Source organism: Barbus barbus, assembly GCF_936440315.1.
Source record: "Barbus barbus genome assembly, chromosome: 19".
NCBI lineage: Eukaryota > Metazoa > Chordata > Actinopteri > Cypriniformes > Cyprinidae > Barbus > Barbus barbus.
In genome coordinates, this window is record NC_136747.1 from 21,387,797 (window position 1) to 21,415,114 (window position 27,318).

The 27,318-nt window shown below is 36.3% G+C and overlaps 2 protein-coding genes across 5 annotated transcripts; one reads left to right on the plus strand and one right to left on the minus strand.

Moving 5' to 3' along the window:
• On the minus strand, positions 1–3,819 carry LOC306885747 (uncharacterized protein). 4 transcript variants are annotated; one of them, XM_079442500.1, is made up of 6 exons: positions 3,556–3,819; positions 2,462–2,710; positions 2,249–2,362; positions 1,822–1,876; positions 1,431–1,563; positions 1,060–1,315 (listed from the first exon to the last, which is right to left on the minus strand). In XM_079442500.1, the coding sequence occupies exons 2-6, from the start codon at positions 2,552–2,554 to the stop codon at positions 1,282–1,284; spliced, it is 429 nt and encodes a 142-aa protein (XP_079298626.1). In that variant the 5' UTR covers positions 2,555–2,710; positions 3,556–3,819; the 3' UTR covers positions 1,060–1,281. The 4 variants fall into 4 exon arrangements, with proteins under 4 accessions (XP_079298623.1, XP_079298624.1, XP_079298626.1 ...); XM_079442499.1 differs by lacking the exon at positions 3,556–3,819 and adding an exon at positions 3,268–3,374; XM_079442497.1 differs by lacking the exon at positions 3,556–3,819 and adding an exon at positions 3,268–3,405 and having other exon boundaries at positions 1–1,315; positions 2,249–2,710.
• A 9,213-nt stretch (positions 3,820–13,032) lies between these two features.
• On the plus strand, positions 13,033–26,961 carry LOC306885273 (phosphatidylinositol 4-phosphate 5-kinase type-1 alpha-like). Its single transcript, XM_079441689.1, has 16 exons — positions 13,033–13,572; positions 13,852–13,955; positions 16,248–16,282; positions 18,430–18,519; positions 18,950–19,080; positions 19,176–19,293; positions 19,589–19,741; positions 20,243–20,542; positions 20,881–21,077; positions 22,173–22,256; positions 22,333–22,381; positions 22,483–22,567; positions 22,651–22,845; positions 24,196–24,328; positions 24,493–24,593; positions 25,144–26,961. The coding sequence occupies exons 2-15, from the start codon at positions 13,913–13,915 to the stop codon at positions 24,569–24,571; spliced, it is 1,692 nt and encodes a 563-aa protein (XP_079297815.1). The 5' UTR covers positions 13,033–13,572; positions 13,852–13,912; the 3' UTR covers positions 24,572–24,593; positions 25,144–26,961.
• Positions 26,962–27,318: the final 357 nt, after the last annotated feature.

Below are 27,318 nucleotides of genomic sequence, written 5' to 3' on the forward strand. Positions count from 1 at the left end.
CTAAAATGTCTGTTTAATAGCTGAATTTGAAAGTTGGAAGCGTAAATATAAATAATTCCAACAGCCCAACTCCAGAGACCTGATCGAGGAGCTACTGGATAGAGCTGGAATGAACATCAAAAATAACAAAGAAAACCTCCTGGCAGAGATGAAGAAAATCATTCAAGGGAAACCATCACATTATAATTCTGATTGTTGATTCTCAGGTATAGTTTGTCACAACACAATGAAAATTCACTGGCTTTTCTAGTTCTTGCCCATTAGATGGCAGCAAAGAACAGGCGGTTCGAATGAGAGAGTTTGTTGGTTTGAGCTGTCTGAGAGAGCAAAAATCAACATAATCAAAACATTTTGTGGAAAATAGTTTATATGCAATTATATTTTTTTGTTATTTTGGTCATAGGTGTTAATAGGCCTATTAACGCAAGTTATTAGCCTCTAATGTCTCTGAAATAAATCTGTGGCTGACTTCTCTTAAGTTATATTAAAAGACTTTCTCCAACACCCTTTGGCATGAAACATGATGCAGCAATTTGACCTTCAGCCAAAGCACACGCACACATTCGCTTACCAAGTTGTAACTCTTTACAATTTTCTCCGTGTTTTGAGTTCATAGTGCATCAGAATCAAACTAAAGAGAATATTTAGAAATATGTTTGCTGTTTTTATACTGAGTTGTTTTCCATTATATAAATTATTTATAATGTTATTCTTTACACAGACAGGGAATAGGATGTTGGATAGAGAGAGAAGTAGTAGAATGTGCAGAAGTAGAATTCTTAAGAAACATTTTTTTTTCTTTTAGTAAAACCATAGTACAATATGTTGTAATAAAAAGTATAAAACAGTATAAAGACTATCATGGCATCCATTGAGCAACCCCCCCCCCCCCCCCCCCCCCCCAAAAAAAAAAGGATTCCATATGCGAAAGCAATTATGAAGATACCAAAAAAGTCTTCAGTTTTCTGTGGAGATTCTCCATACGTTACCATACTCATTTAGCAGATGCTTTTAACCAAAACAGTTTACAGTTTACCAACAATGTAACAACCAATTTATAATAGGGAATCAATAACTTTATAAAACAATTTTAAGGTTACATTAGAAGGGCTACTGGAGAGATACAGATGGTTCTGAATAAATCCATCATTTTAAAGCTGTCTAACCAGTCTAAAAGACACAAGACTTTCCCCTGAGAAAAGACTTTTTCAAGTATGTCATCTGTTTAATCCTAGAAATCTTTTTAGTTTAGAATTCCTGTTATAGATCGCTGTCTTGAATTCAGACTGCTACTTGAATTTGAGGGCAAAGATCCCTGTAATAAAGAATGAAAAGAATGAAAACTCTAAGATCAATCTTAGTGATTAGTATTCATATCATGAATGCATTCATATCTGTAGGAAGAAGGAAGCAATTCTTCAAAAACTCACTTTAGGGTAGATTCTCTCTTGAGGACTTCTGCAGTGACATTCACAAAGGCACAGACTGGACTTTGGTTCTGGAGCTTCTGTTTAAAACCATTCATTTCTTCACTCCATTTAGTCTTTTCACCGCCAAAATTACCTCAAAAGATCAAGAGAGGTTATATATAAGCATTTCTTTTCTTTGTTGGTCTATGTTTGCCTCCTTTTTATGGGCATTTTTTTTTTTTTGCAACCTAAGCCCAAAGTATACTTTTATACTTCTTGATGCTCAAGAAGGCAACAAAATGCTAACTATCACAAATGCTCACAAAACAGTTTGGATCATCCAGGTAGTTACACACGGTATTAAGATTCAAGGGTATGTAAACTTCGGTCCTTGCTAAACATATAAACATACCCTCCATGTCACTCTTCTCCTTCTCCATGGCTGCAACGTCATTACTCAACACCGCCTTTGAAACACAATACAGAGGCAGATTTTAAGGAATGAGAACAGAGCTAAACTGCAACACTTGTTACATAGAACACCCACTCTAGTCTTAGCATGACATGTTTCTTGAGCATTAGCTAAAGCAGATACCAAACCAAATAAATGAATAGCCTACATATACAAGACTGTTTGCGATCTATGACTTAGCTAGGCCTGTTCTTTTGAATTGTCTGACAGTAATGCTGGTTAAACTCATGTGGTTACTGCCAGTTCAGCAGTTCTTGTCAAACCTGCTTTAGTTCCATTGCTTTGCACAGCCCATATCAAACAATATGAAAATACTTCACAACACTCTATCATATTGTCATATGTCATGTAAAATTTTTTCACTCACCACTGAATCCTTGCATGCTTTAACTTCTTTGTCCTTTTCCTCCTTAGCAGAGTTCAACTTCCCGACCTCATCCTGAATTTCCTTGACCTCCTTGTCTACTTTGTCAAATTCCTTCTGTGTGTATTCAACTGTTAAACCGTAATTATTTACATCCAGATCTTTTTCTCTCACCTCTGCCTCTGAGAACTCTACTTCATTTGATAGTTTGCTCACCAATTCCTTTTTAAAGTGTATATATCCCACCAAGGCCATGATCACCAATATTATTGAACACAGGATCAGGGACGAGCATGACTTCCTCTCCATTGTATGTATATGTCCAAAATAATTTTTCAAATCAGCTTTCCTATATAATTTCCTATCAATGTTTTTCTTATGTCAGTAAGGTTTTTATATTAGGCTACCTTTTTTTCAGCCAAAAGAAGTACATGCGCGTATATGATGAAAATAAATGTTTGGTTCCTAAAGGAAAATACAAACAGAAAAACGAGGTGAAAACAATTAATAATGTCACAAAAAAAAAAAAATAATAATAATTTACAATCATATTTTGACATATTTAAAAATATAGGCCTAAATAAAATGATTTGATTATTATTAGGCCTATAAATGGTCTAAGTCACAAGCCCTTTCTATACATTAGATATTTCTTTTACATCCTTGTTGGAAAAAAAACTGCCTAAGTGTCTTTGCTGGCCTTAAATGGTTTAGACAAGCCTATAGTCTCCCAGTCTCGTCAAACTGTTCTTAGCTCTCTAAAGTCACAACGTTGAAATGCAAAACATCCCCCCCGTCTCGATTATTAACTTGTAATAACTTGTAATATTTTGTATAACAATTAACTCGTCTGATAATTATTTGACGAACAGTGGCATGCACTTGTCTTTTCACCTCACCTTTTCACCTCACATGGAGACTCCCAGAGGTCTGTGCACAGCTGCACGCCATTATTGACAAATATATATGAACAGGCATGAATGTGCCATTCAGATAAGTACAATAGGACTAATTAAACTCACCTCTGCCAGGAATATCACAGAATAAGCATAAAACAACAAAAAGACCAAGAGTAAAACAACAATTCTCCCTCTGTACGTCCTTATTTCTCTTACATCCAACTAGTACTGTAGGCTAATCATTACTTTTCCGTCTCAGTCATTCACAGACGACCAGTCTGACTAGTTAAGCAAGAAGTTTCATTTCGTTTTTTTTATCTCCTCACTAGTATAAAAGTAAAAATGTAATCATGTCATGTTATTAGCACCGCCAAAAACTTTTTTTTAATTGCTGTGCATGATTAGGCCTACCTTAATTTGAATGTTGTTCAAGTCTGATTGGATTTTGATTGTGAGAGCAGTATTCTCAGCCTTATCGTAGGCTACTCTTGAAGTCTTTTGAATCGCTGTAGCCTGTAAACTGGCTGTGAAAACCCTAACCTTCTTCAAATAATGAGACTTGCAGCAGCTAAGAAGGATATTTACATAGTAAAAACAAGTGGCTGTGTATGTGTACACAAGTGGGAATGAACAACCAACAACACGGGCTGCTATAACATTATGCCTCCTACTACTATTCTGATCTTCCGCAGTTCCTTCAACAGCAGCTGGCAAGCTCAAGGAACATGCTTGCAAGACTTTCAAGGAAATTGCAGCTCAGGTCTGCCCTCTGCTAAGTCACAGCTCACTCCATTATAGAGACAGTCAATCCACATGTCTGTGGAGGTTTAAGTGGCATGTGGCCAAGTATGGTGACCCATACTCAGAATTTGTGCTCTGCATTTAACCCATCCAAGTGCATACACACAGCAGTGAACACACACCCGGAGCAGTGGGCAGCCAATGCTGCGGCGCCCGGGGAGCAGTTGGGGGTTCGGTGCCTTGCTCAAGGGTCTCACATCAGTCGTGGTATTGAGGGTGGAGAGAGCTCTGGACATTCATTCCCCCCCACCTACAATCCCTGCCAGACCTGAGACTCAAACCGCGACATTCAGGTTACAATCCGACTCTCTATCCATTAGGTGCATAAATCTGATAGTAGTGCATTGAGGAAACCAATAAAGCAAATAATCAGAGATAATAAATTCCTCTATTTATTTTGGTTAATATTATTTTCACTTCTTATTTATATTTTCCTAATTAAATAATTGCATTCCACGTTCCAAAACGTCATTCTGAAAACAGACAAAGCAATTCAAATACACAGTTTCTGTTGCTGACAGCTTTCTAAATTCTTCCATAATAATAGCTAGAATAGCAATGTTGATCGACTCCTACACCTACACCACGGATATGGCTCGCCCAACAGCGTGAGTTGTGGCTTGGCTCATTTGTTCGTTCTATAAACGTCTGCAATTCTTTTCTGTGACGCTAGAGGCACAGAAATGACATGCGCTTTAGTTAGCGCGGCCATTCAACTGTAAATTTGTATCCACAGAGATATAGAATAGACTAGTAGCCTATCAACCCTAAATTCCTACCACAACGAATTGTTTTCATTGCAGAGTGCCATTGTGACATGCTGTCCCACAGTACTGGTTCATACGTGAATGCTGTGCAATTGGAGACAGACCTTTAGTTGTTTTGTAATATGAAACGCATCACATTCTTTATCTCCACTGTTTGTGGCCTTAACTGTATTAAAGTCTGGATTTTATGATGCATTCCAGCAGATAAGTGTGATCAGTATGAGAACGAACAAGAAAATCATATGCAATTTCGATTTTTTTTTTTTTTTTTTATGTAAGGAAATAGAAAATCCTTTCTGCACCAAAATGACCAACAATATGAGAATTTATATAGCAGTATATAATGAGTGTTTTGGGTAAACTACTCATTAAATGGCAGTAAAAAAAAAAGCTGTTTCTAATTTTGGATGAATGATGACAGTGGCTTTACCCCTGCAGCTGAACAATGACATTAAAGTTCAACTGTCTGGAAATATCATGGTAAGGTACATCAGAAGATTTTACACTCACTGTTACTGAGTAGATGGCAGACACATTAAGTGAGTTTTATCTGTTAATGTTATAGCATATCTATATAAAACCAAACTGTGCAACACAGAAATAAAATAATGGTTATCATGATCCACAGATTACAAATACCAATGTCAAAGCTCTTATTGTCTGGTTGCAACCTAACCTAAAAGTTACCAGCACAGTATTGCACCACTAGAGGGCACATGAATCCCACTACCCAGCTTGAAGGTCATGCCCTTTGTACATGCAAAATCATTATCAGTTTGCTCAACACATCCTCTTTTTGCTACCCTGTAGTTTCCCAAAGAAACCATAAAATATAAATAAAAGTAAATGGTTAAGCTCTAACAAAAATACAAGATTCTGCAATTTCTAGTGTGCTATATTCTATATATAGAAGCTGCAATCAAAGTCTAGTTAAAAGACATACATGTTTCTGCAGTTTTTTGTCTTTATTAACACAACAATGATATTTCAATACAATTTCTGGTGCAAGTTAAATGCCATTTTTGAGGTGAGAACATTGAACCAAATCATTTAAAATAGTATATAATCAGTTACTGTTTCTTCAGGTTTCAATAGGTGTCAGTTATTATTCTTCAATTTAAAGGGATAGATCACCCAAAAATGAAAATTTTGTCATTAATTACTCATGCTCATGCTTTTCCTGCAAGTATGCTGTGCCTTGTTTACATTCAGAGGAAAGCTCATGCATACATCTTGGTACTCTCCAAAATGGTGCTAAGATGACACGGAGGAGAAGATTTGTTGAAAGTTGTTATTTTTATTTTCTTTGTGCACAAAAAGTATTCTTGTAGCTTCATAAATTTACGGTTGAACCACTGATGTCACATGGAGTATTTAACAATGTCCTTACTACGTTTCTGGATCTTAATCGTGGTAGTACCCTTGCTGTCTGTCGAGGGTCAGAAAGCTCTTGGATTTCATCAAAAATATCTTAATTTGTGTTCCGAAGATGAACAGAGGTCTTATGGGTTTGGAACGACATGAGGGTGAGTAATTAATAACAGAATTTTCATTTTTGGCTGAACTATCCCTTTAAATTATTTAGCCAACAGAGCTTTTCTATATTGACAGTTTTTTCAGTCTAGGTTAATAGGAAGATATGTATTTCTTTTATGCAAAAGCAGACCATGAATTATGTAAGCAGACTTTTTTATTCAGTGCATTTTCCCAGTATCCAGCATTTTTATTCAGAGAAACATGAATGAGCAAGCACTGTGTTGTTGGAATATGCATGTATCACTGAAGATCATCCTGATCTGTTAATGGATTTTGTTTGTTCATGCTTCTATTTAGGTTTCCTACAGCTGATATGATTCATTTCTGTGGTGAGAGTATCTTAAGAATATTTTTGATCCAGTGGTCACTAGGTAAACCACATACCATCTTCAAAGTAACTCAACACTTTGTTCACACACTTGAACATAATTGTTGTAACTTGTTGAAAAACTGAATAATACTGATAATTATGCTGATAAAGTAATATCTGATTATATTATGTGCACATCTATAATACGTAGCCTATTATATATCAGACGATCACCAACAAAAACATGAAAAAAGTAGTGCTGGGCAACAATTAACGATTAAACGATTATCGCATCCAAAATAAAAGTTTTTGTGTACATAATATATGCGTGTGTACTGTGTATATTTATTATGTATATATAAATACACACACATGCATGCATATATTTAAGAAAAACATGTTATGTTTATATATGAAATATATTTCTATATAATATAAATATATACATATATGTACATGTAAATATTTTCTAAATATATACTGTATGTGTGTGTGTCTTTATATATACAAAATAAATATACACAGTACACACATATATATTATATAAACAAAAACTTTTATTTTGGATGCGATTAATCATGATTAATCATTGCCCAGCATGAAGAAAAGTTACCATATAGTCAATCAACTAAGTCTTTTATGGTCATCAAGGCTGAATTTATTTGATCAAAAATAGTAAAAACAAATTGTGAAATCTTACAGTTTAAAAGAACTGTTTCTAAAATATTTTAAAAATATAATTTATTAATTTATTCAGCATCGTTACTCCAGTCTTCAGTGTCACATGATCCTTCAGAAATCATATATGCTGATTTTCTGCTTGATTATATATATAATTGATTATAATATATTCAGGATTGAATTAGTAATCTTTTGTAACATTATAAATGTCTTTTCTGTCTGAAAAATGTATGATGTTTGATAAAGGTATTAATGTATTTTTCTTACTAAGGCTAGTGTATCTGAAAATTCTGCTTTGCCATAATAGGAATAAATTACATTTTAAAATATATTCAAATTTATTGGTACCCTTCAGATTTTTTTTAAGTTTCCACATCCAAAGAAATCTTATATATCGAAATAATAATAATAATAACAATAACCCATTGTTAGTGCTAAGGCAATGATTGTTATGAATTTAAAACACAGCAACTTGACATTATATATATAATATATTTAATAGTATATTAAAATACCACATTTAGCATGCCATATTATTTATTTATTGTATTTTTATATATTTATTTGAAGAAATTATTATATAATACTATTGTTTAAATGTATGTATTTAATTTTATTCATTTATTTATGCGATATTTATTCATTTGAATGCAATCAAAAATGTATGCCCTCTCCAAAGGAAGGAAGAGCCTTACAGGAGCCGTAGGCCTACTTCCCTCCCGCCAAACCATCACTGAAAAACCTCAATGCAGTCTGTGATCGTGGCAATGACCGCTCCAGATATCCTGCCAGCTGCCTCCCATCTTCAGGTTACAGCTACATTCTTCGTGCGGGAACTGCAGTAAACGGAGCAGAAGCATGGTTCAGTCAGTGCTGCCACACAGGTGTAGCACAAGGAGAGCAGCAGATCCTTTTCTGCGTCAAACAGGAGGTGAGTAGGCCTACAGACCAGGGGCAGATTCACACCACGTGCCAAATCAAACAAAAACACAACCAATCTCACAAAAAAATAATCTAACTCAACCATCAATATTCACAAGAAAAGAAAAATATTCAATGTCAAAGATGCCCTAAATAAAATACTCTTTAGTCCACTACAAACTAAAAAGATACAGAGGGTGGCACGGGTCTCTAAACTAGTGTTCTGTACACAATTGAAAGTTCAGTGTACATGTTGTATATCACGTGATGTCACCTGTTCTTTCTCTCTTCCCAGTTTCATGACAGATTTTACCACTAGGTAACAAAAACGGTAAAAGGTACAAAGAGAAAGAAGATCGAATGTCAAAAATCAGAAGTACATGGCACACATAAGCACGTAAGCTTCACAAGAAATGGTCAATGCAGTGAGCTCTAGCGTACATGGGAACTCCTGCTACCACCACAGGTGCACTTTTATGTGGCACACCCTTATTAGCGAGACCATGCAGTGTTGTCTCGATGATTGATAGATGAATAAACCAATCAGGTACGTGCGTCACCCTGCTGAAAGCAAAAGTAAAAGAAGGAAAGGGAGGAAAAACACTGTTCCCAACAGCAATCCCATGATTAGCTTTAACATTGAACGTAACAATTTATGATAACTAACATTGCTTCTATATACAGTAGCAGGTATAAATTGTTAAACTATAGCATATTTAGTCCACCATGACAAATATTGCCAAATATCTGAAATGAATAAAACAACTAAATAAATGGTTTATTTTGCTATTTCTTTCATAGCAGTAGTTCATTTGTTCACTATTTCATTAATGGGAAAAAAATAATTTCACAAACTGGTAAGCAGCTGATAAGTCTGCCCTGGAGGGAGTTTTGATCTCGTACACTTCAAAGAATTTCTCATTACTTCATGCTGAAATTGGTATTTATCTTGCTTTGTTTAGCTGCCAGCAGTGGGATACATCAAGATATTTGATGGTTTTCTAATTGCAGTTCCTCAAGCATGATGCATCACATTATTATCAGCAGAACTGATTGGTTTGCAAGAAGCCATGGGAGTATTTCTCTCATTCACTTGAGCAAGCCATTTTAATTAGATAAAAATGTGTGAATAAGCTCAATGTTTTAGAATAGGGTTGAAGAACATTCCTGGTTTGACTATCCACTGTTTTGATGTTTGAATTAGTATCATGCAGGAGTTTATATAAAATAAATGCAGATAACATTAGGCCCTTATGTCCTTTCTTCGAGCTCTGCTTGAACAACCAGCTTTGACCCGCCTCTCATTCCCCTTCCAACCCTTTCAATCCAGACACGGCCTTGCAGTATTTTAAAGTTCCCATCAAGACTGAAGAAAAGAGTGCAAATTTGCAAACAGGAAAGAAGGACTTTTTCTTTAACTTCAAGAAAAAACAAACAAACAAAAAAACAGTCATGGTTTGGAAAAGCACACTTGTAACTTCTTTGATCCGTCATCTAATTTAATTGGCAGGTATGTGCTTTATTTTACAAAACTTTATTCTCTTCTAATTTTGGAGCATCTTCTAATGGAATAAATGTAAACATTAATAGATATATTTCTCTAACAATGTCCATTGTGGTACCTGCACATTGTATTCAGATACGTTGATGCTGGCCCCTTTCTCCTCCCAATGCTTTCCTGTTGTCTCTCTACTGTCCTGTCCTAATAAAAGGCATAAAAAAGATATGCTGATGCTGCGTTCTCGAAAACTTCCTGTAGTAATACATTTAAAAAGGATCTTTCCAAAAAAACTAAAAAAAGTGACTTTTTAATAACATATATATTGTCTTTATTCCATTAAGGGGGACAGATCACTGACCCTAATGTACTGATGGAATCATCCTTCCCTCCAGCCAGTCCTTTGGTTAACAATCTCAATGCACGCTGTCTTTATGGAAATGGGCGTCCCAGATATCCTGCCTTCTGTTTCCCTTCATCCAGTTATGCTTACACTCATCGCGCTGGAAATGCAGTAAACAGACTAGAGTCGTGGTTGGGTCAGTGCTGCTTTGGAGGTTTGGCCCTTGGAAATGGACAGGTCCTTTTACTATAGCACTGATAACCAGAAATATAATGATGACTTTTTTCTTTGCATTTGCAGTGGGAAATTGCCTTGTCCTATTTCTGTGTTGAGGAATATTCCACTATGACTTTGGTCCATGAATCCTGCGAGAAGAATGGAGAATAAAGGTGGAGCTGCTTTGAAAGACAGGCTCCTAACCCTTCCTACCAACCCCTGTGTGGGTACACTGCTCCCCTAATACCACCTGACAGTGTTTTCATCTGGGACCCCAAAACCGGTTAAAGGGCTTACTGCCATATGTTTTTATTTCATTTTAGCAGCACCCAAACTCTGTCAATTAATCAACTGTGAATCACAAGAGTCAGAATATAGCATGCTTTTCATGTAATTTAATCATGCTCATTCTTCTAGAAGAGCTATGTATCAATACTTTTATTTTCACATGCATTATTTTATAATCACGGTTGATGTTCAAAACAAAGTGCACTGAGTGCAGTCAGTTTATTTTCAAAGTGGCAAAAGGATTCAAAGGATTGTTTTACATTTGTTTCCATGGCAGATGTATTTGTGGAAAAATATCATGAATAAATCACAGATCCTACATACAGCTGCCCTTCTGTCTGATTCGTAGGGTTATTTATTTATTGGGAATCTAGTGAAAGAATCATGGGAATCAGATCAGGTTCTGTTACTGCCTTCAAAATTGAATAAAACCTTTTTGACAAATGTTCTTTTTTTAAGGTTAGAAAAGAGTTTCAGCATCTTGACACATAAATCAGTGACATACAACAATAATTGTAGGGTTCTGTCAGGACCACTATCATCAAAGATGATTGACAATTAGCATATAGTTTGGATTGGCGGAAATTGTTCTGTTCTGGGCAAGAACTCCCTGCGCATCCATGCAGCCTGTCATGGATGAGAGCAGGGAGAGCACCGATAACCCCCAGGGTAAACAGAACAGAACAAACAAAAGTATTGCAGATTTGTTAAAAGTTCAGTAATTTTATGTACACATTTTTATTTGTCTGATTCGAAAGAGAATCAGAAGGCTTGATCCTGACTGACAGAGGAGGAGTTGGGGATGGAGGAGGGTAATTAGCTATTGAGCAATGCGAAAACTGCTGATAATGCTTAGATAGGTGTCGTATTCCTAGATGGGGATCAGCTGAGAGACAGCTGACGTGAGCTTGACTAACGTGACCTGCCAGAACTAACCCTATGCTCGATTTATACAGACACTGCATGATCATGGCAATATAGCAATATTCCTTTACCAGAAAGTAATAGTTGTCCTTAGATATCCCTTCCATAAAATATTGTTTAATACGGCTGTGTACCTCCTGTGTATTTTTAGGTAGTTAAAGATTAGTTAGTTGCTTTATGTTGGATATGGCATTGTTTAGCTTTATTTACAATCATTAGCATCTCATATAAGACATTTTTAAATGATTCCTACCAAAGATCAGTTCCAGTTATAGTTCTGGCTCTAAATTCTGATTGGCTAATATTTGTTTTTTCAATATTTGTGTGGTTTGTGCATAATTAGTAATAAATATCATTATTTATTGACTATTAATGTTAGTGTATTTTATCATAGCTGCTGTCACTGTACGAAATCAGAAAAAGAGGCCATGCATTTCAGGTCCCTCATAATTTATCATTTTAATTTATCTCACAAGGTTTATGAATGAACAAATATGCTCAATGAACACAGAGAACAGTGATTTAACCCTAAAACAGGCAAGAGTGGAAAATGATCAGCAAAAAATCATTTCATGTCACTTTTTATATCATCTGGACTTAAATAAAGCATATTCAAAGGAATCTTTGAAATATTTTATATATTTAGGATTTTATGAATTGTACCTCCCAGGATACTTTGCCCTATTAGGGTATAAAAACAACCAAAGTCATCAATAATTCTGATTTATTTGATGAAAACAAATATGTAATACTCAAAATTTGCTGAATGTGTGACATGTCTAAGTGTCCTCAAATGGAGGCACAGATATTTCTTGTATTTTTACATTTCTGAACTGTTTCGTTTTCATTCTCAGGGGTGGGGAATTCCACCCCTTGAGCTCCACTGTCCTGCACTGTTTAGCTCCATCCCTAAACAATCATATAATGTAATTTATGTAACAACATATAATTTTTATGTAACGTTAATCCTGAATCACAATCAAGGCTCAGAAATGTAGGAAGGTTCATGTGACATCAGTGGTTCAACCGTAAGCTGAGAATACTTTTTGTGCGCAAAAAACAACAACAAAAAAAACAGACTTTATTCAACAATTCTTCTCCTCTGCGTCACCCTATAGCGCCATTTTGGAGAGTATCACGTTCGTAAACAACATATGTATGCAGATATGTTGTTTACATTCATGTAAGGTGCTGTTGACACAGAACAGCATACATTGTTTATGCATGTGATACTCTCTAAAATGTGGCAGAGGAGATGAATTGTTGAATAAAGTCATTGTTTATGTTTTATTTGAGCACAAAAAGTATTCTCGTAGCTTCATAAAATAACATTTGAACTACTGATGTTATTTTATGATCTTCTTGCTACATTTCTGAGCCTTGATCGTGTTAGGATCCTTGCTGTCTATGGGAGGTCAGAGAGCTCTCGGAATGCATAAAAAATTTATTAATTTGTGCTCCGAAGGGTGAGTAATTAATGACATAATTTTAAATTTTGGGTGAACTATCCCTTTAATGCAGCGCTGCGCAGACCGATCATTGCATGACATCAAAGTATCGCGAGAGCAGACCGCTTCTTATGCTTTTGAATCGCTCTCGCGATACTTTGATGAGTCTGACATACTTCGATCTGTGTGCACAGCGCCGCTTCAAGTCGAGCACACCTGTTAACTTTAGGTCAAACTGACAAAACGAGCATAGAAAAATTGAACCAAGTCATGTGACCGCCATACTCAGAACAAGCTCAACTATGATGATGAAAAATTATTCCTCCTACCGGAGACTAATGGAGGAATATGTATCCTGTGGTGCACGTTGCCTCTTTAAGGGTTAAACGCCTATTTGGACTAGTCTGTATCAGTCGAGCTGTGGTGTAGAAAGCCAGTTTGTCCAAGTTCAACGACCACCGCGCCCAGCAGGAGGAAAGTGCGGCGCAACAACGTCACTTCCGCTTGTTTGGGAGGCTCGTGGAACGAGGACGCTTCCGTGCGTTTCAGCTGGTTATTTACTTCGGATGGACCCGGTAAAGTAATAAAAACAAGAATTTCGAGTACCTCAAAGATTCACACGAATCATCGAGCAGTTCTGAACGTAAACAAAAGTTTAACGGCCCTGTTTTTGATCCTCGAGTGAATAAGTTGAGGTAAGTTAAGCGCTCTTACCGGTTGTTATTGTGGGTCTCTATCCATTAAACCATTAGCATGCAAGCAAACAAACTTGTGTTTTGTTTTGTTTAGCGATTGTTTGAAATGAGAATGTAAAAAAGTACGACAGGTAACGTTAGTGTGGAACTAACTACCACGCTCCTCCAGTAGCTTACATGTCAGGGTAGAATATTACCTCACTAAGTTAAGTAACTTTTGTAATCCTCCATCAGTTAGATTCTGATAACAGACTTTATTTGAACATGCTTATCTTCCAGGGCTGTGGGGCATAAACCACAACTGAAAACAAGCAGGACCTTATGAAACTTCCGCCAGAAAATGGCTACGCCGGCTGTCGTTTCCACGGATGGAGCGAGCTCCAGTAAGAGCCCTTTATTTCCTCTAGCTCTTTATGACACATTAGTGTAAGGTAGATGAAGTTATTGTGCTCTGGCTTCAAAGAATGAATCTCATGCAAATCAGTCTTGTGTTTTAAAGTATGAAATGAATACCTAGGTTTGTTGAGCCCATATGGAAGCAGTGACCACACAGAGCTGTTTATTGTTGTTATTATTATTACCTTCTGAAGATTTTGATGTGTGCTGGCAGGACGTAGTTCAATAACTAACATTTTTCTTTTTGTGCCCTTCAGGTTAGTACATATGGTGATTTTCTAGTCATTACATCTAAATATGCATGAGTTTTGTAGATATTCAGTAGTTCCCAAAGCTTTAAATGGCACAGATAAAATATAAATGTGTATTATAATGCTCAGACAAGGGATGTTTGCTTTCTAACAAAATAAGCTATGAAAATGGTGCTCACTTTTATTATTATTATTATTATTATTATTATTATTATATTAGTATGGGAGCCCGTTTCTGCCATGGGACAAAAAGGGTCATTGAGACTTTTTATCCCTCAATTCAACAAAAAACTCACAGGAACATAAGCAATATATAAACTCAATTCTAAGAAGAAAAGCAATAATTGTGAAATATAAAGAATTTCACAATTGTGAATTTCACAATTACCGTTTCATTTTTTTGGTTTTCATTGTGGGGAAGTCGTGGTCTAATGTTTAGTCGGACTTGTAATCAAAAGGTTTCGGGTTCGAGTCTCGGGCCGGCAGGGATTGTAGGTGGGGGAATGTACAGCGCTCTCTCCACTCTCAATACCACGACTGAGGTGCCCTTGAGGAAGGCACTGAACCCCCAACTGCTCCCCGGGCGCTGCAGCATAAATGGCTGCCCACTGCTCCGGGTGTGTGTTCACGGTGTGTGTGTTCACTGCTGTGTGTGTGTGCACGTTGGATGGGTTAAATGCAGAGCACAAATTCCGAGTATGGGTCACCATACTTGGCCGTATGTCATGTCACTTTCACTTTCAAAATGGTCTTCCATATCAGTGATAGTAAAGTTTTTTTTTATTTTTATTATTATTTTTTTTTTATTACTGTTGTCACACTTCAGATGCTTTTATTTTGGAGGTTATTCCAACAGAGAGGTACATGCATGTGTGTAAGCACATGAGTGCCCATGTTGAGTGTTGTAGGCTGTCTGTAGTGTTGTAGACTGTCCTGTGACTGCCTGGGTTGTGCTCGTCTTTCTTATTTTGAGCGTAGTGCCACCACGCACTCAGCTGGTGTGATTGGGTTACAGTGTTTTCATGGAAGAACAAAGGAATTGAAACCCAGGTGTCTGTGCATGCTGCATGCTTACACTCATAGTTGTGGTTAACGATACATCTCAACTCCGTGTGAACAGCTTTCTTTTGCATTATCATTTGCATTTATTTTGCATTTTATTTGTAGTGTAGTTTTTCCAAAAGCAAATAAAACAAAACACCCTCAGGCCATTTAAGTAGATGAGATTGGTTCTTCAACAGAACAGTTCTGGAGAAATTTAGCATTACATCAGTTGCTCACCAACGGATCCTCTCTAGTGAATGAGTGCCGTGAGAACGAGAGTTCAAACAGCTGATAAAACACATCACAATAATCCACAACATTACTCCAGTCCATCAAGTAATGTCTTGTGAAGTTAAAATCTGCTTGTAATAAACAAATCTATGAAGAATTTTTTTACTTGGATTTTGATGTTAGAAGACTTTTTCTCTAAAGGAAGTGTTACTATATTATATTATGCAAATGCATTAACTGGTGGACTGGAGTAGTGTGGATTATTGTGATGTTTTTGTCAGCTGTTTGGATACTCTTGGATACTGGTGAGCAAGTGATGCAATGCTGATTTATTCCAAAGCTGTTCTTTTTAAGAAACAAACTTGTCTATATCATGGATGGCCTGAGGGTGAGTAAATTTGAAGCACATTTTAAATTTGGGGTTTGCTATTTCTTTAAAGTGTTTGTATCTTAAAACAGCACGATTCATGGATATCATTAGCTAGTAATTCACAAAATTAAGAAACAACACCGAAGCTAGACAGAATTTTTAATCAAACCAATAGGAAATGTCTAAGAAGTACATTCTAATGCTTCACATACTTGAAGTATGCGCTGTGCGTTCTTGAATTTTTGAGTGTCAAGAATCTTTTAGTTAATTGTAATACGGCTAGCTACATATCATAAATCAATCAGAGGGCACCATATAATGGCTAATGGCCTTTTCCACTATTAATTTGGATTCTAAAATTAAACTTTTTTTATACTCTATAGGTATTCCTGGAAATCGAAAGATGGCTTCCTCGGAGGTAATTATACGCTTCTCTATTGCTTTAATTATAGTTTCACATTCACTTTTTGTCTCATCCACTTTCTGTGGTTATTGGCCAATTTACTTATGGCTCCATACTGTAACTGTTTTCCTAATCAGGGCTAGCAGACATCTAAAGTTTGTCTACAATGTGATTTTTGGACTCTCTGCCCTCTTCTTTTATTTTTATTTATTTCTCATGAATCAGCACAGCTCTTGATGCGGTTCTTGATTTACATCCATTAAAGCGTTCACAATATATCCTGCTTAACTTCTGTGCTACTTATGTTACTTTATTCTTGAGATTAAGTTTCTTTGTTTTTTGTTGTTGCACTGAGAATAAACAGTGTTTTCTTTTTTTTTATTTATTTGGAATTTAATTAACCACAATTTTAAAGGGGGGCATAACACACACAGTTTCATCCAATCTCATGTTAATCTTGAGTACCTATAGAGTAGTACTGCATCCTTCATATCTTCAGTTTTATCATATTGATTCTCTCCAAAAAAATCCAAGCTTCTGGAGGCGTGCCGTGTGCGGCGCTAAAGATTGACGAGCACTTGCGTGACGATTGCCAACTAAACTCAGACATTTGATCATAAATGACAGCTGTTTCACTTCCCGTCTGCTGTTCTGAATCATGACCGGGATCTTTTATAGCTGGGACCGCTCCATCTTTCAGTATCAAACGATGTGCAGATCCAGCGTCAACCTGGGTCTTGTTTATAAAACGTTCGTCAACAAACACACTTGCAAAACTCTGTTGCTGCCCCGGAAAAACAAAATGCATCCACTGTTTAGTAACGCTGGGTTCTTAGGGAAGCTGAACTAGGTAAAACACACTTCTTTAGAGACATTCATCCTGAGTGAGTCCTGTGCACTGCAGCAGAATGAAGCGCGTTGATGGGTGCGCTCTTGCTCTCGCACTGGTCGATGTGTGCGTGGGTGCGCTCTTCCGGGAGAAATGCCCATATAAGGAGTTCCACCCTTCATTACGTCACAAAGCCACGATCTAAAAAAAACTTTCCGAAACCTGGAAGTGTGCATTTGGCACAGAAGTACTCTGTTATACGTCCAAATTGTTTTTTGAAACTTTGGCCATGTTTACCATGAGAATCCAACTCTTTAACACTGTAAATAACTCAACGTGCATGAAACCGCATTGGACCCCCCCCTTTAAATACATTAAGTTAAGAATATAATATAGTTGTCTATCAGCCATGTACAGAAATATCCCCTACTGAAATCAGTGATGCTGAAATGTTTTATTGAATCGCATCATTGTATAATTTGTTCATATTGATTTTAAAGGGTTACTCCATGCCAAAATGAAAGTTTTGTCATTAATCACTTACCCCCATGTTGTTCCAAACCTGTAAAAGCTTCGTTCATCTTTGGAACACAATTTAAGATATTTTGGATGAAAACCAGGAGGCTTGTGGCTGTCCCATTGACTGCCAAACAATTAACACTGTCAAGGGCCAGAAAAGTAAGAAAGACATCGTCAGAATAGTTCATCTGCCATCAGTGGTTCAACCATAACGTAATGAAGCTACAATAATACTTTTTGTATGCAAAAAACAAAGCAAAAATAAAGACTTTATTCAACATTTCGTTATTGATATGCTGTTTTTGTTCAAATCAAAGCGTAAATGAATGTTTAAAATGTATCCATGACGTACGGCTGACTCAGAACAGCATATGCAGTTTGCGTCCAGCGGATACTCTCCAAAATAGCGCTACGCTTACGCAGTTTAGATGAATTGTTGAATAAAGGGGGATTTTTTTTGTCTACAAAAAGTATTCTTGTAGCTTCATTACGTTATGGTTGAACCACTAATGGCAGATGAACTGTTCTGACGATGTCTTTCATACTTTTCTGGCCCTTGACAGTGTTAATTGTTTGGCAGTCAATGGGACAGTCACAAACCTCCCGCTTTTCATCCAAAATATCTTAAATTGTGTTCCGAAGAGGAACAAAGTTTTTATGGGTTTGGAACGACATGGGGGTAAATGATTAATGACAATTTTCATTTTAGGGTGGAGTAATCCTTTAACATCCTAAATAACTGATTAATAACTGAAATATTCTGATATTTTTGTCTTCTTGTCTGATGTGTTTACTGAGCAATCATATCTTTCAGCTTCTCAGCATCTCTGGTGCATCCCAGACAAACAAAAAGACCATGGGCCACAGAGGAATTGACCCCACTGGGGAAACCACATATAAAAAGGTACGAGCTGTGAATATTTAAATATTTAAGTTTGTAAGAGATGGGACCAGATCAAATGTATCGGCAGTTCAACTTACAATCTCTGTGTCATGACGCACATTCCTGAATCTGTCAGATCTTCCTGCAACACACAGATTATTGTTGTCTTCACTGTTCTTTGTTTGGCACCATGAAGAAGATAAAGCCTAATAAATTACATGGGCAGGTACATACAGATAAGACCAGCAGGCCTTGAGTTATTGCTACTCCCTTTCAATTTTATTAAATCACGTCATTTGTAGGCCTTCAAACTAGATTAATGTATCAGTGATTATATGTAGTTTTAAAATGAACCTTGAGTAGTTCCAGAAGAATTGTCTTGTTCTGTATTGTACACTAACTAACACATTCTTATTCTGTTCATCATGTGCCCTCCATTGGAACTCTTCAGACCACATCGTCTGCTCTGAAAGGTGCCATTCAGCTGGGCATCACACACAGTGTGGGAAGCTTGAGCCAGAAGCCAGAAAGAGATGTGCTCATGCAGGACTTCGAAGTGGTAGAAAGCATCTTCTTTCCCAGGTATGTGTGTCTGCATAAAAGTAAGCTTGAAGAACCTTTCATTAGTACTAGTCACACTGTGTACATAAATGTGCTTGTTTTTGTCTCCCTCTTAGTCAAGGCAGCAACTCCACTCCAGGTCATCACCATGGTGACTTCAAGTTTAAAACATATGCTCCCATTGCATTCCGCTACTTCAGAGAGATGTTTGGGATCCGACCTGATGACTACCTGGTAATCTTGTTTGTTCAGCAAACTTTATTTTTTTTTTTAAATTTTAGGTGTGGAATTGTCTTTGGAATCTTTTTAGGAAAACTTTGAATATTCATTTTTGTAACTGCTCTGGAATACTTTAGCTAGAATTTGCTGTTGTGTAGAGTTAAACTTGTGAATGATTAATTATCACTATATTCTGAATCATATCTAGAAAAACCAAAAGCGCTTCTCAGTGACACTGCATTTAGTTAAATGGGCACCTGCAAGCCTCCAGTCATATGTTAACTGCTGTGCATGTGTGTGTTTTCTGCAGTACTCTCTTTGTAATGAACCCCTTATTGAGCTGTCTAATCCTGGAGCGAGCGGGTCTCTCTTCTACGTATCTAGTGATGATGAGTTTATCATTAAGACGCTACAACACAAAGAGGCGGAATTCTTGCAAACACTCCTGCCAGGTTACTTTATGGTAAGTGTGTATTTCTATATATGTGACCCTGGACCACAAAACCAGTCATTTTTTCGAATTTATACATCATCTAAAAGCTGAATAGATAAGCTTTCCATTGGCGTATGGTTTGTTAGGACAATATTTGGCCGAGATGCCACTATTTGAAAATCTGGAATCTGAGGGTGCAAAAAAATAAAAAAAACTGAGCAAATCGCCTTTAGAGTTCTTAGCATGCATATTACTAATCAAAAATGAAGTTTTGAGATATTTACAAAATTTCTTCATGGAACATGATCTTTACTTAATGTCCTAATGATTTTTGGCATAAAAGGAAAATCAATCATTTTGACCCATACACAGTATTTTTGGCTACTGCTACAAATATACCCCAGTGACTTAAGACTGGTTTTGTGGTCCAGGGTCACATATTTGTAAAAACTCTCAACATTTCTTGTTCATTTTATCATAACCTATTAAGCGCAGTAGTTTCCATCACATAATTGACTTTTCATCTTCTAGAACCTGAACCAGAACATGCGTACGCTGCTTCCTAAGTTCTACGGCCTCTACTGCGTTCAGGCCGAGGGGAAGAATATCCGAATTGTAGTGATGAACAACCTGCTGCCATGCGCTGTACCCATGCACCTTAAATTCGACCTGAAGGGCTCGACATACAAGCGACGTGCTTCACCGAAAGAGAGGGCCAAGGTTTTGTCTACATACAAAGACCTAGACTTCATGCAGGACATGCCTGAGGGCATATTGCTGGAGAGTGACCACTACAATGCCCTATGCAGGACTATTCAGAGAGACTGTCGGGTAAGAGTGTTTGTCTGTGTGTGTTATAGACAGAAGCTGACGTATTGTAAGAGAAAAGAAACGTAAGCAAGGATGACGCAACATTGTCCTTGAATTTTGCTTACAAATTTTGAATTTTCAAAGTAGAATGGGTTTAAGATAACTGTGCCTTTCACATGGTGCAAGATCCAGCTATAAGTTCTGTGCTTGAGATGCTTGGTTGTAAATTTACACGTAATAAATGCATTGTGCTCATTCGTGGTAGCTTAATCCATTCTTTTTTTTAAAAACTGTTATGATTAAATCACTCTACAGTTTGCATCTGCTGCATGTGCCTCTCTATATTCCTGTATATGTAGGTACTACAAAGTTTTAAAATCATGGACTACAGTCTGTTGATGGGTATCCACAACTTGGACCAGGCAGGTGAAGAGGCAGCTACTGCAGTTCCCGATACCCAGAAAAAGGCACAAGGCCAGAAGCCCCTTTACTGTACAGCCCTTGAGTCTATTCAAGGGGAATCCAAGGGCAAGACTTCACCACAGCCCTATGAAAGGTTAGAGATCCACCTTTGGCTAGCATCTTGAATCTGAAAAACACCTGGTAGGACATTCAGAAATAGCACAAGACTGTCTAAATGTGTATGGCTGTAGAGCCTGTTTTAGAGAGAGCCTTACAATATCATTCAAAAGTTTGGGGTTGGTAAGTAAGTGTTTTTTTTTTTTTTTCCTTCATGTTTTTTAAATGGGTTTCTTATGCTCAACAAGACTGCATTTATTAACAGTAACATTTGTGCAGTTTCAAATTTCCAATATAATTTAATATATTTTCAAATGTTATTTATTCCTGTGATGGCAAAGCTGAATTTTAGCAACCATTACTTCAGTCTTCAGTGTCACATGCTCCTACAGAAATCATTCACTAATAGGTAGGGATGTCATGATATTATCAATATTGTGATAGCAAAACTGCCTCGATATTATCGTGGTCACATGACTATATGAAACGATAGATCTTGCAGGCAAAAAGTGTAGTTTTTCAAATATATTTATTTTGGGCCATTATGATTATTTGGCTCAGTCTCTGTCAAATGAACTAAAATTTAACTCGTTTATTGCACATGCTGTGAGTTTAGCACGCGTTTGGGAGTTGTTATTATTATTCTTTTCTAATTTGTTTGGCTTCCTAAAACACCATTGTGAATGTAATTTAGACTGAGAACAGTATATCACAAATAAAAAGAGGGTTGACTCCCCTTTAAAGTTCAGGTACAGGTCAATTCACTGACTTTTTAAACTGACTGAAGTTTTCTCTTAATTTTAGGATCTCAAAGTGCATTAGATAGAATAATTGAACTTTAAAATGTACAAAATTTTATTTTTTTTCCCCAAATCTTCATTTGACTTTTTTTTTTTTTTTTTTTTATATCGTATTGTGGACTTCATATCACAATAATATCTTGAGATTTTGATATCGTTACATCCCTTACTAATAGGTTAATTGGCTATAAGATGACTAGTCAATCAGTGTGACACATCCTTGGTTTAGAGCTGCAATTTTACTGTTAATAATAGTAATATTATTATTACTGTGAAATTATTACTTGTGCTTGCACATTTGTTAATGTGCGATATTTGTTGTTTATTTGCAGCATGGGAGGAATTCCAGCATTTAATTCAAAAGGAGAAAAATTGCTGGTTTTCATCGGCATCATTGACATCCTCCAGTCTTACAGGTAAACTGTATTTCCATATCTTTGCATTTTCTCCAAAATAAATTCCTATAATTTACTAATAACTGTGTATGTTTAGGCTTGTGAAGAAGTTGGAGCACTCATGGAAAGCTCTGCTGCATGATGGGGTATGTCTCATACTTTATATCAAACATTGCATGAAGAACAACTATACAAGCGTATTTTGTTTATTTTTTTCTCTCTCTGCTATTTAATGTTTCCTCTGCAGGACACTGTATCTGTGCACCGGCCGAGTTTCTATGCAGATCGTTTCCAGAAGTTTATGTGCAGTACAGTCTTCAAAAAACCTACTTGTAAGTTTGATCGTCACATTGAAACATCTGCAACGGATGCATTAAAGGCCTAATGCATTCAAAAAATCCTATTCTTCTTTTAGTGAAAACGTCTCCCTCAAAGAAAAGTCGAGGAGGAACCGTGTCTGGTGGGAAGAAGTCAAACATTTCAGTATCTGGACTATCACAACAACAGTCCCTTCCTGTAGCAGCAGAACAAACACAGCCACAACAGACTACAGCACAGCTGTGCAGCCGTGGAGCTGTGTCCCTCAGCCCAGACACTCAAGGAGACCGTGGTACGAGAAGACATTGATAGATAGGGGGGAAATGAGAAGGATAAGCAGGATAGCCTACCAAGAAAGCAGTCAAATGAGCCTTTAAATGCTTGTGCTTTCCGATATGATTCTCTCGTGATAAGAATATCTTCTAAATGCCTTAAATGTAAATCATTGGCCATGTTTCTGGACTGCTTGAGATTGCTCAAGGAAATCTTCTTTGATTTTCCTCATTGGTTCAGTGTTGAGATGTAAATACTAAAATTCTAAACTGTTTTCTGAATAGATTAAAAATGAAACATTAAAAACTGAAACGCTGATAATTGGATCAAATGATTCAAGTGAATTTTGGCATCACAATATTATATTGTACAGTATGAAAAATGTTTACTTATTTTAAGATTATATTTAAGTGTTTTTAAATTGTTTTTAAAGTAAATTTAAAAAGGCGAAACGTAATCCACATGTACACACAGAGGTATGCAAAATTAAAGCCTGCATAAAAATAAAATAAAAAATCTGTTTTCTAAATGAAACAATTCATCCATGTATGCATATGTTGTTGTTATTTTTTAGACTTTGTAATTTTTTTATTGAAATATCATAAATAATCCACTTACACTCCACCCCTGCAAGCTCCACCTGCTTTCACTTTTGAATGTAATGGCTATATTCCAAAATCCAGTCAACAACCTATTAATAGGGGGAAAATAGTCCCTACCTTGTTTCTTTAGTCTGTTACACTCAGATAAACATCATATGGAAGAAAATGCCCTTTCTATTTCATTGCAAATTTGAGTGGCAACTGATGCTGATATATTAGAAGAACATATTAAATATTGGCCCAAATAATATAAAACTGATATGTTGTGCATCTGTAATTGTGTTATTTTCATGATTGCTAATGACCATTTGCTTTATGCAGAGTTTACTTTTTGCATTCAAGCTACTTGAGGGTCTCAACTCTTAGGCCAGGGTTGCTCAACTTGTCCTTGAGAGTATGGAAAGCGTTGTTCATGCTATGCTTTGTTTTATTTCAAGGCTAGCAGAGATTACATGAGAACTTTGTGTAGTTTAATAGTCAGATAGCCTTGTGTGCTGATAGCAGAGCAACTGATAGCTGTAAACATCTGCCCCCTGCAGCACATACATGGACAATGCCAGCATTGTTCTCATAATTCAGGAATCAATAAAGCCTTCAGTTCTCTCAGAGGTTTATGCATTTGAATCATCTGACATTTTAGAAGCCTAAATGGAGTCATCAGCTAGTAGTGAAAAGCAGTTTTGTAGTTCAGTCTTTCCTGTCATTTGCTCATTTTAAATCATTATTGACTAAGGAGTGCTTACTCTTTTTCTCTCGTCTTTCCTCAGGTGTGCAGACTGCTCGTCCTGACCTGCTCCCACAGCAACTGAATGAAGATGAGATCACAAGTAGCTCAGCTGATACGACTCTGTCAGCAACCTCTCCTGTAAGCTTTCGGCCCTCAAACACTCCAGCTCTGAGGTATGTGGTTTAACAAGATTTGGTTGAATATTTATTTATTTTTTTAAGTCAGCTACTACTAATAATAGTGTATTGATTCTATGACATGCTGATGCACTCTGTCTTTTCACACATAATAAACATTTACTGACATTTCTATTGATTCAAGTTAATTTGATTCCCAGTCATAGCAGTATAGTTGCCCAGTCATCAGGGGAAAGCTTGGATGTGGAAGCCACTTCACTCAGTGAGACTGTTCCTTAGACAAGCAACAAGCACGTCAGAAGTAAGAGACATTCTGTTCTGGGCCGCAATCTGTTTTAGTGTAGACTAAACACAGTCACACTTGATATACTTGAATGTTTTGAATGACCTGCAGCAGTGGTTCTCAATCAGTTGGTTGCAATTGTGAACAGTTATAATTTGACATATGAAACTTGTCATAATCATAATTTTGCATATTGTACAGGCTATGCATGGTAATATGAATACAATTTAATGTTTGAGTTTAAGACTTTTTTTTTTTTTTACCATTTTGCTACGGTATTGGGTCACCACTTGATATCTGTTATAAAATCTGAAACCATTTGGGCAATGCTGCTCTATCATGCCAACAAATACGAAATGTGAAATGAAAGGTTCTCTTTGTCCTCAGTGCATGCACTTTTACAAATCATTGATTGCAATGTGATCTTTGTGTCATTTAATAGCCCTTGTGTGCCGATAACAGGAAATGAGAGCTGCCTTTTACAAAGCATGCACTGCTGGATTACTCGTCTTACTCATTCTACTCTATTCTGCAGAAGTTTAATTTATTCTTTCTCTTGCTGTTGCAGTGAAAGTCTTTGGATAAACAGGACAAAACAAATCCCTCAAGGACAATGATTTACACTCATTTAAGGATATCAGAAAAGAAAGAAAAAGAAACACATAAAAGTAAGAAGGACTTGCTGTAAACACCTATGGAAGTGGAAACCAGAGTATCTGGAGAACAAAAGGGAGTAGTGCACATGATCATAAAACTGTAAAGACGTAAGGATAAAGATATTCTCCCTCTTTTTTTATATATGTATTTGTTTGGATGTCAACAGTACAGCATCCAATACTGCTGCTATGAAATGGAACCAAAAGAAGATGCCACTGTTATACCTCAACAGTGTGAAATCACTGTTCTCAAACAGTGCCATATTTACAGGAACTTCCAGAACCTGGTAATGTTCACCGCAGAAGTAAAGTGATGAACTTCGTGTGACCTGCTCTTGGACAGCAAACTTGTCTTTTGAGTACCTCTGTGAGAGTTTTCTAGTGGACTTCATTTGACCATGCAATTTTTTTCTCTTAGTTTGCCAAGGAGACAAATCTACAGGAGTCATGTTATTTACTTTGTTAAGGGATGAAAGGAAATCTGGTTCATTGTGAGTTTTTATTGCCTATTTTAAAGACATTTTAGGAATATGGCAAGATTATCAAAAAAAATGTAGGAAGAGTCAAGCCAGATCAGGTTGCCTGAACAATCACATAAATAAGACACTTTTCAAATCTGTAAAATGTATTCGACTTGGTTTTATGAATCGATACGATTACAGTACTGTGATATTGTATTGGATATTTAAACGTGCCTTAATCACAAGAGTTATTTTGCCTTGTCATGAACAGGAAGCCTTTTAACATGCATGATGACTGTGAGTTAACTGTGCACAATTGCATGGTCTCCTCAAGTGTGGAGAACAAAAAAAATCAGTCAGTTGATGTGACTTATGATATACTTATTTAAAAAAAACTAAATTGGAGCTTGCCAAGAAAATGTTTTTCGTAGTTTTAATAGCTTTACATTGTTTGTGAGAAGCAAACACAGGGTAAAAAGATACCACATATTAAAGACCAAATTCAGTATTTCGGCATACGGGACTAATTTCAATTTTTTTTCTTTGTTTAGCATTGAATTTAAAATGGTTGTTTTTTTTAGGGCACAATAATACCTAGCATAGTAGCTACTGTAAAACATAGCATCTGTACTGTCTTCAGTATCTTTTTATGTTGACATAAACTGGGTAGAATAGGAACTTTGGTTTTGTGAAGAGAGATGTAATCAAATTAAACTAAATCCTAAACCAAAACATTTTTCTTTTCTTTTTTTTTTATAAATTCATGCTAATCTTTACGTCTGAATGCAGAGACGTTGGTAATAAAGATGCAAATATATATTTTTAATTCAAATAGGTAGAGTTAAGTAAGGGAACATTGTTGTTGTTTTTTCTGTGATTAATTTTTATAAACAAAAGAAACATTCCTGTACAAAGTCATATTTATTTGGATGTTTGCATGTAATTTATTTCTTTATCTCTACTTCTACGGTGTCCGATACTCGATGGCGGTGTACATTTGTTTGGGAAGCTGAATGAGTTTTTTTTTAACTGAACAATCACGATCTGGGATTCTTGTGCAATTGCTGTTTATTAGGAAAATGTTGCCTTCATTCCTATTGTCTTATCAAACTGAGAATAGTCTTTAGTAGCTTTAAATGAAAATATTCCTCACTCTTGTAATGACATATTCATGTATTACTGCTCTCTTTCAACATGATATTAAGATTTGGAGTAGAACATTAAGCAACATTTCGTGCTGTATGCAAATAATGAAATAAACAACACTGGAAAAGTAATGGAGTGTCTATTTACACTAAGTGCAAATAGCCCGCCTTGCTCCGCCCACCAAGTGTAACTGGACAAATCAACACTACAAAAAACAGTCTCTCAGGGCCAGACCAACCCGAGTTCGAATCCATTTGCTGAACCTGTTTTCCCCTCCCTTTTCGAATCTCATATCACATTAGAAAGGAATATATTTTCAATAAAAATGAAGGAAATAATCTGAAAGTTGAAAATAAAGTATTGGTAGGCTATAGGTGTAGGGAAGGCTTTGTCCTAATAAAATGGCATTTAATACTATATACGATAATAAATATCGCTTTTTATTTAATTTTTTCATTGATATGTTTATTATTGAAATGT

Excerpts from the sequence above, each read along its gene's own strand:
- LOC306885273 (XM_079441689.1), top strand. The coding sequence starts at position 13,913 with ATGGCTACGCCGGCTGTCGTTTCCACGGATGGAGCGAGCTCCA. Across the intron at positions 13,956-16,247 it reads CACGGATGGAGCGAGCTCCA|GTATTCCTGGAAATCGAAAG; the intron begins GTAAGAGCCCTT and ends TATACTCTATAG. Across the intron at positions 21,078-22,172 it reads TCACCACAGCCCTATGAAAG|CATGGGAGGAATTCCAGCAT; the intron begins GTTAGAGATCCA and ends GTTTATTTGCAG.
- LOC306885747 (XM_079442497.1), bottom strand. The coding sequence starts at position 2,554 with ATGGAGAGGAAGTCATGCTCGTCCCTGATCCTGTGTTCAATAATATTG. Across the intron at positions 1,877-2,248 it reads AAGCATGCAAGGATTCAGTG|GCGGTGTTGAGTAATGACGT; the intron begins GTGAGTGAAAAA and ends TGTGTTTCAAAG. Across the intron at positions 1,316-1,430 it reads AAGAGAGAATCTACCCTAAA|GGATCTTTGCCCTCAAATTC; the intron begins GTGAGTTTTTGA and ends TCTTTATTACAG.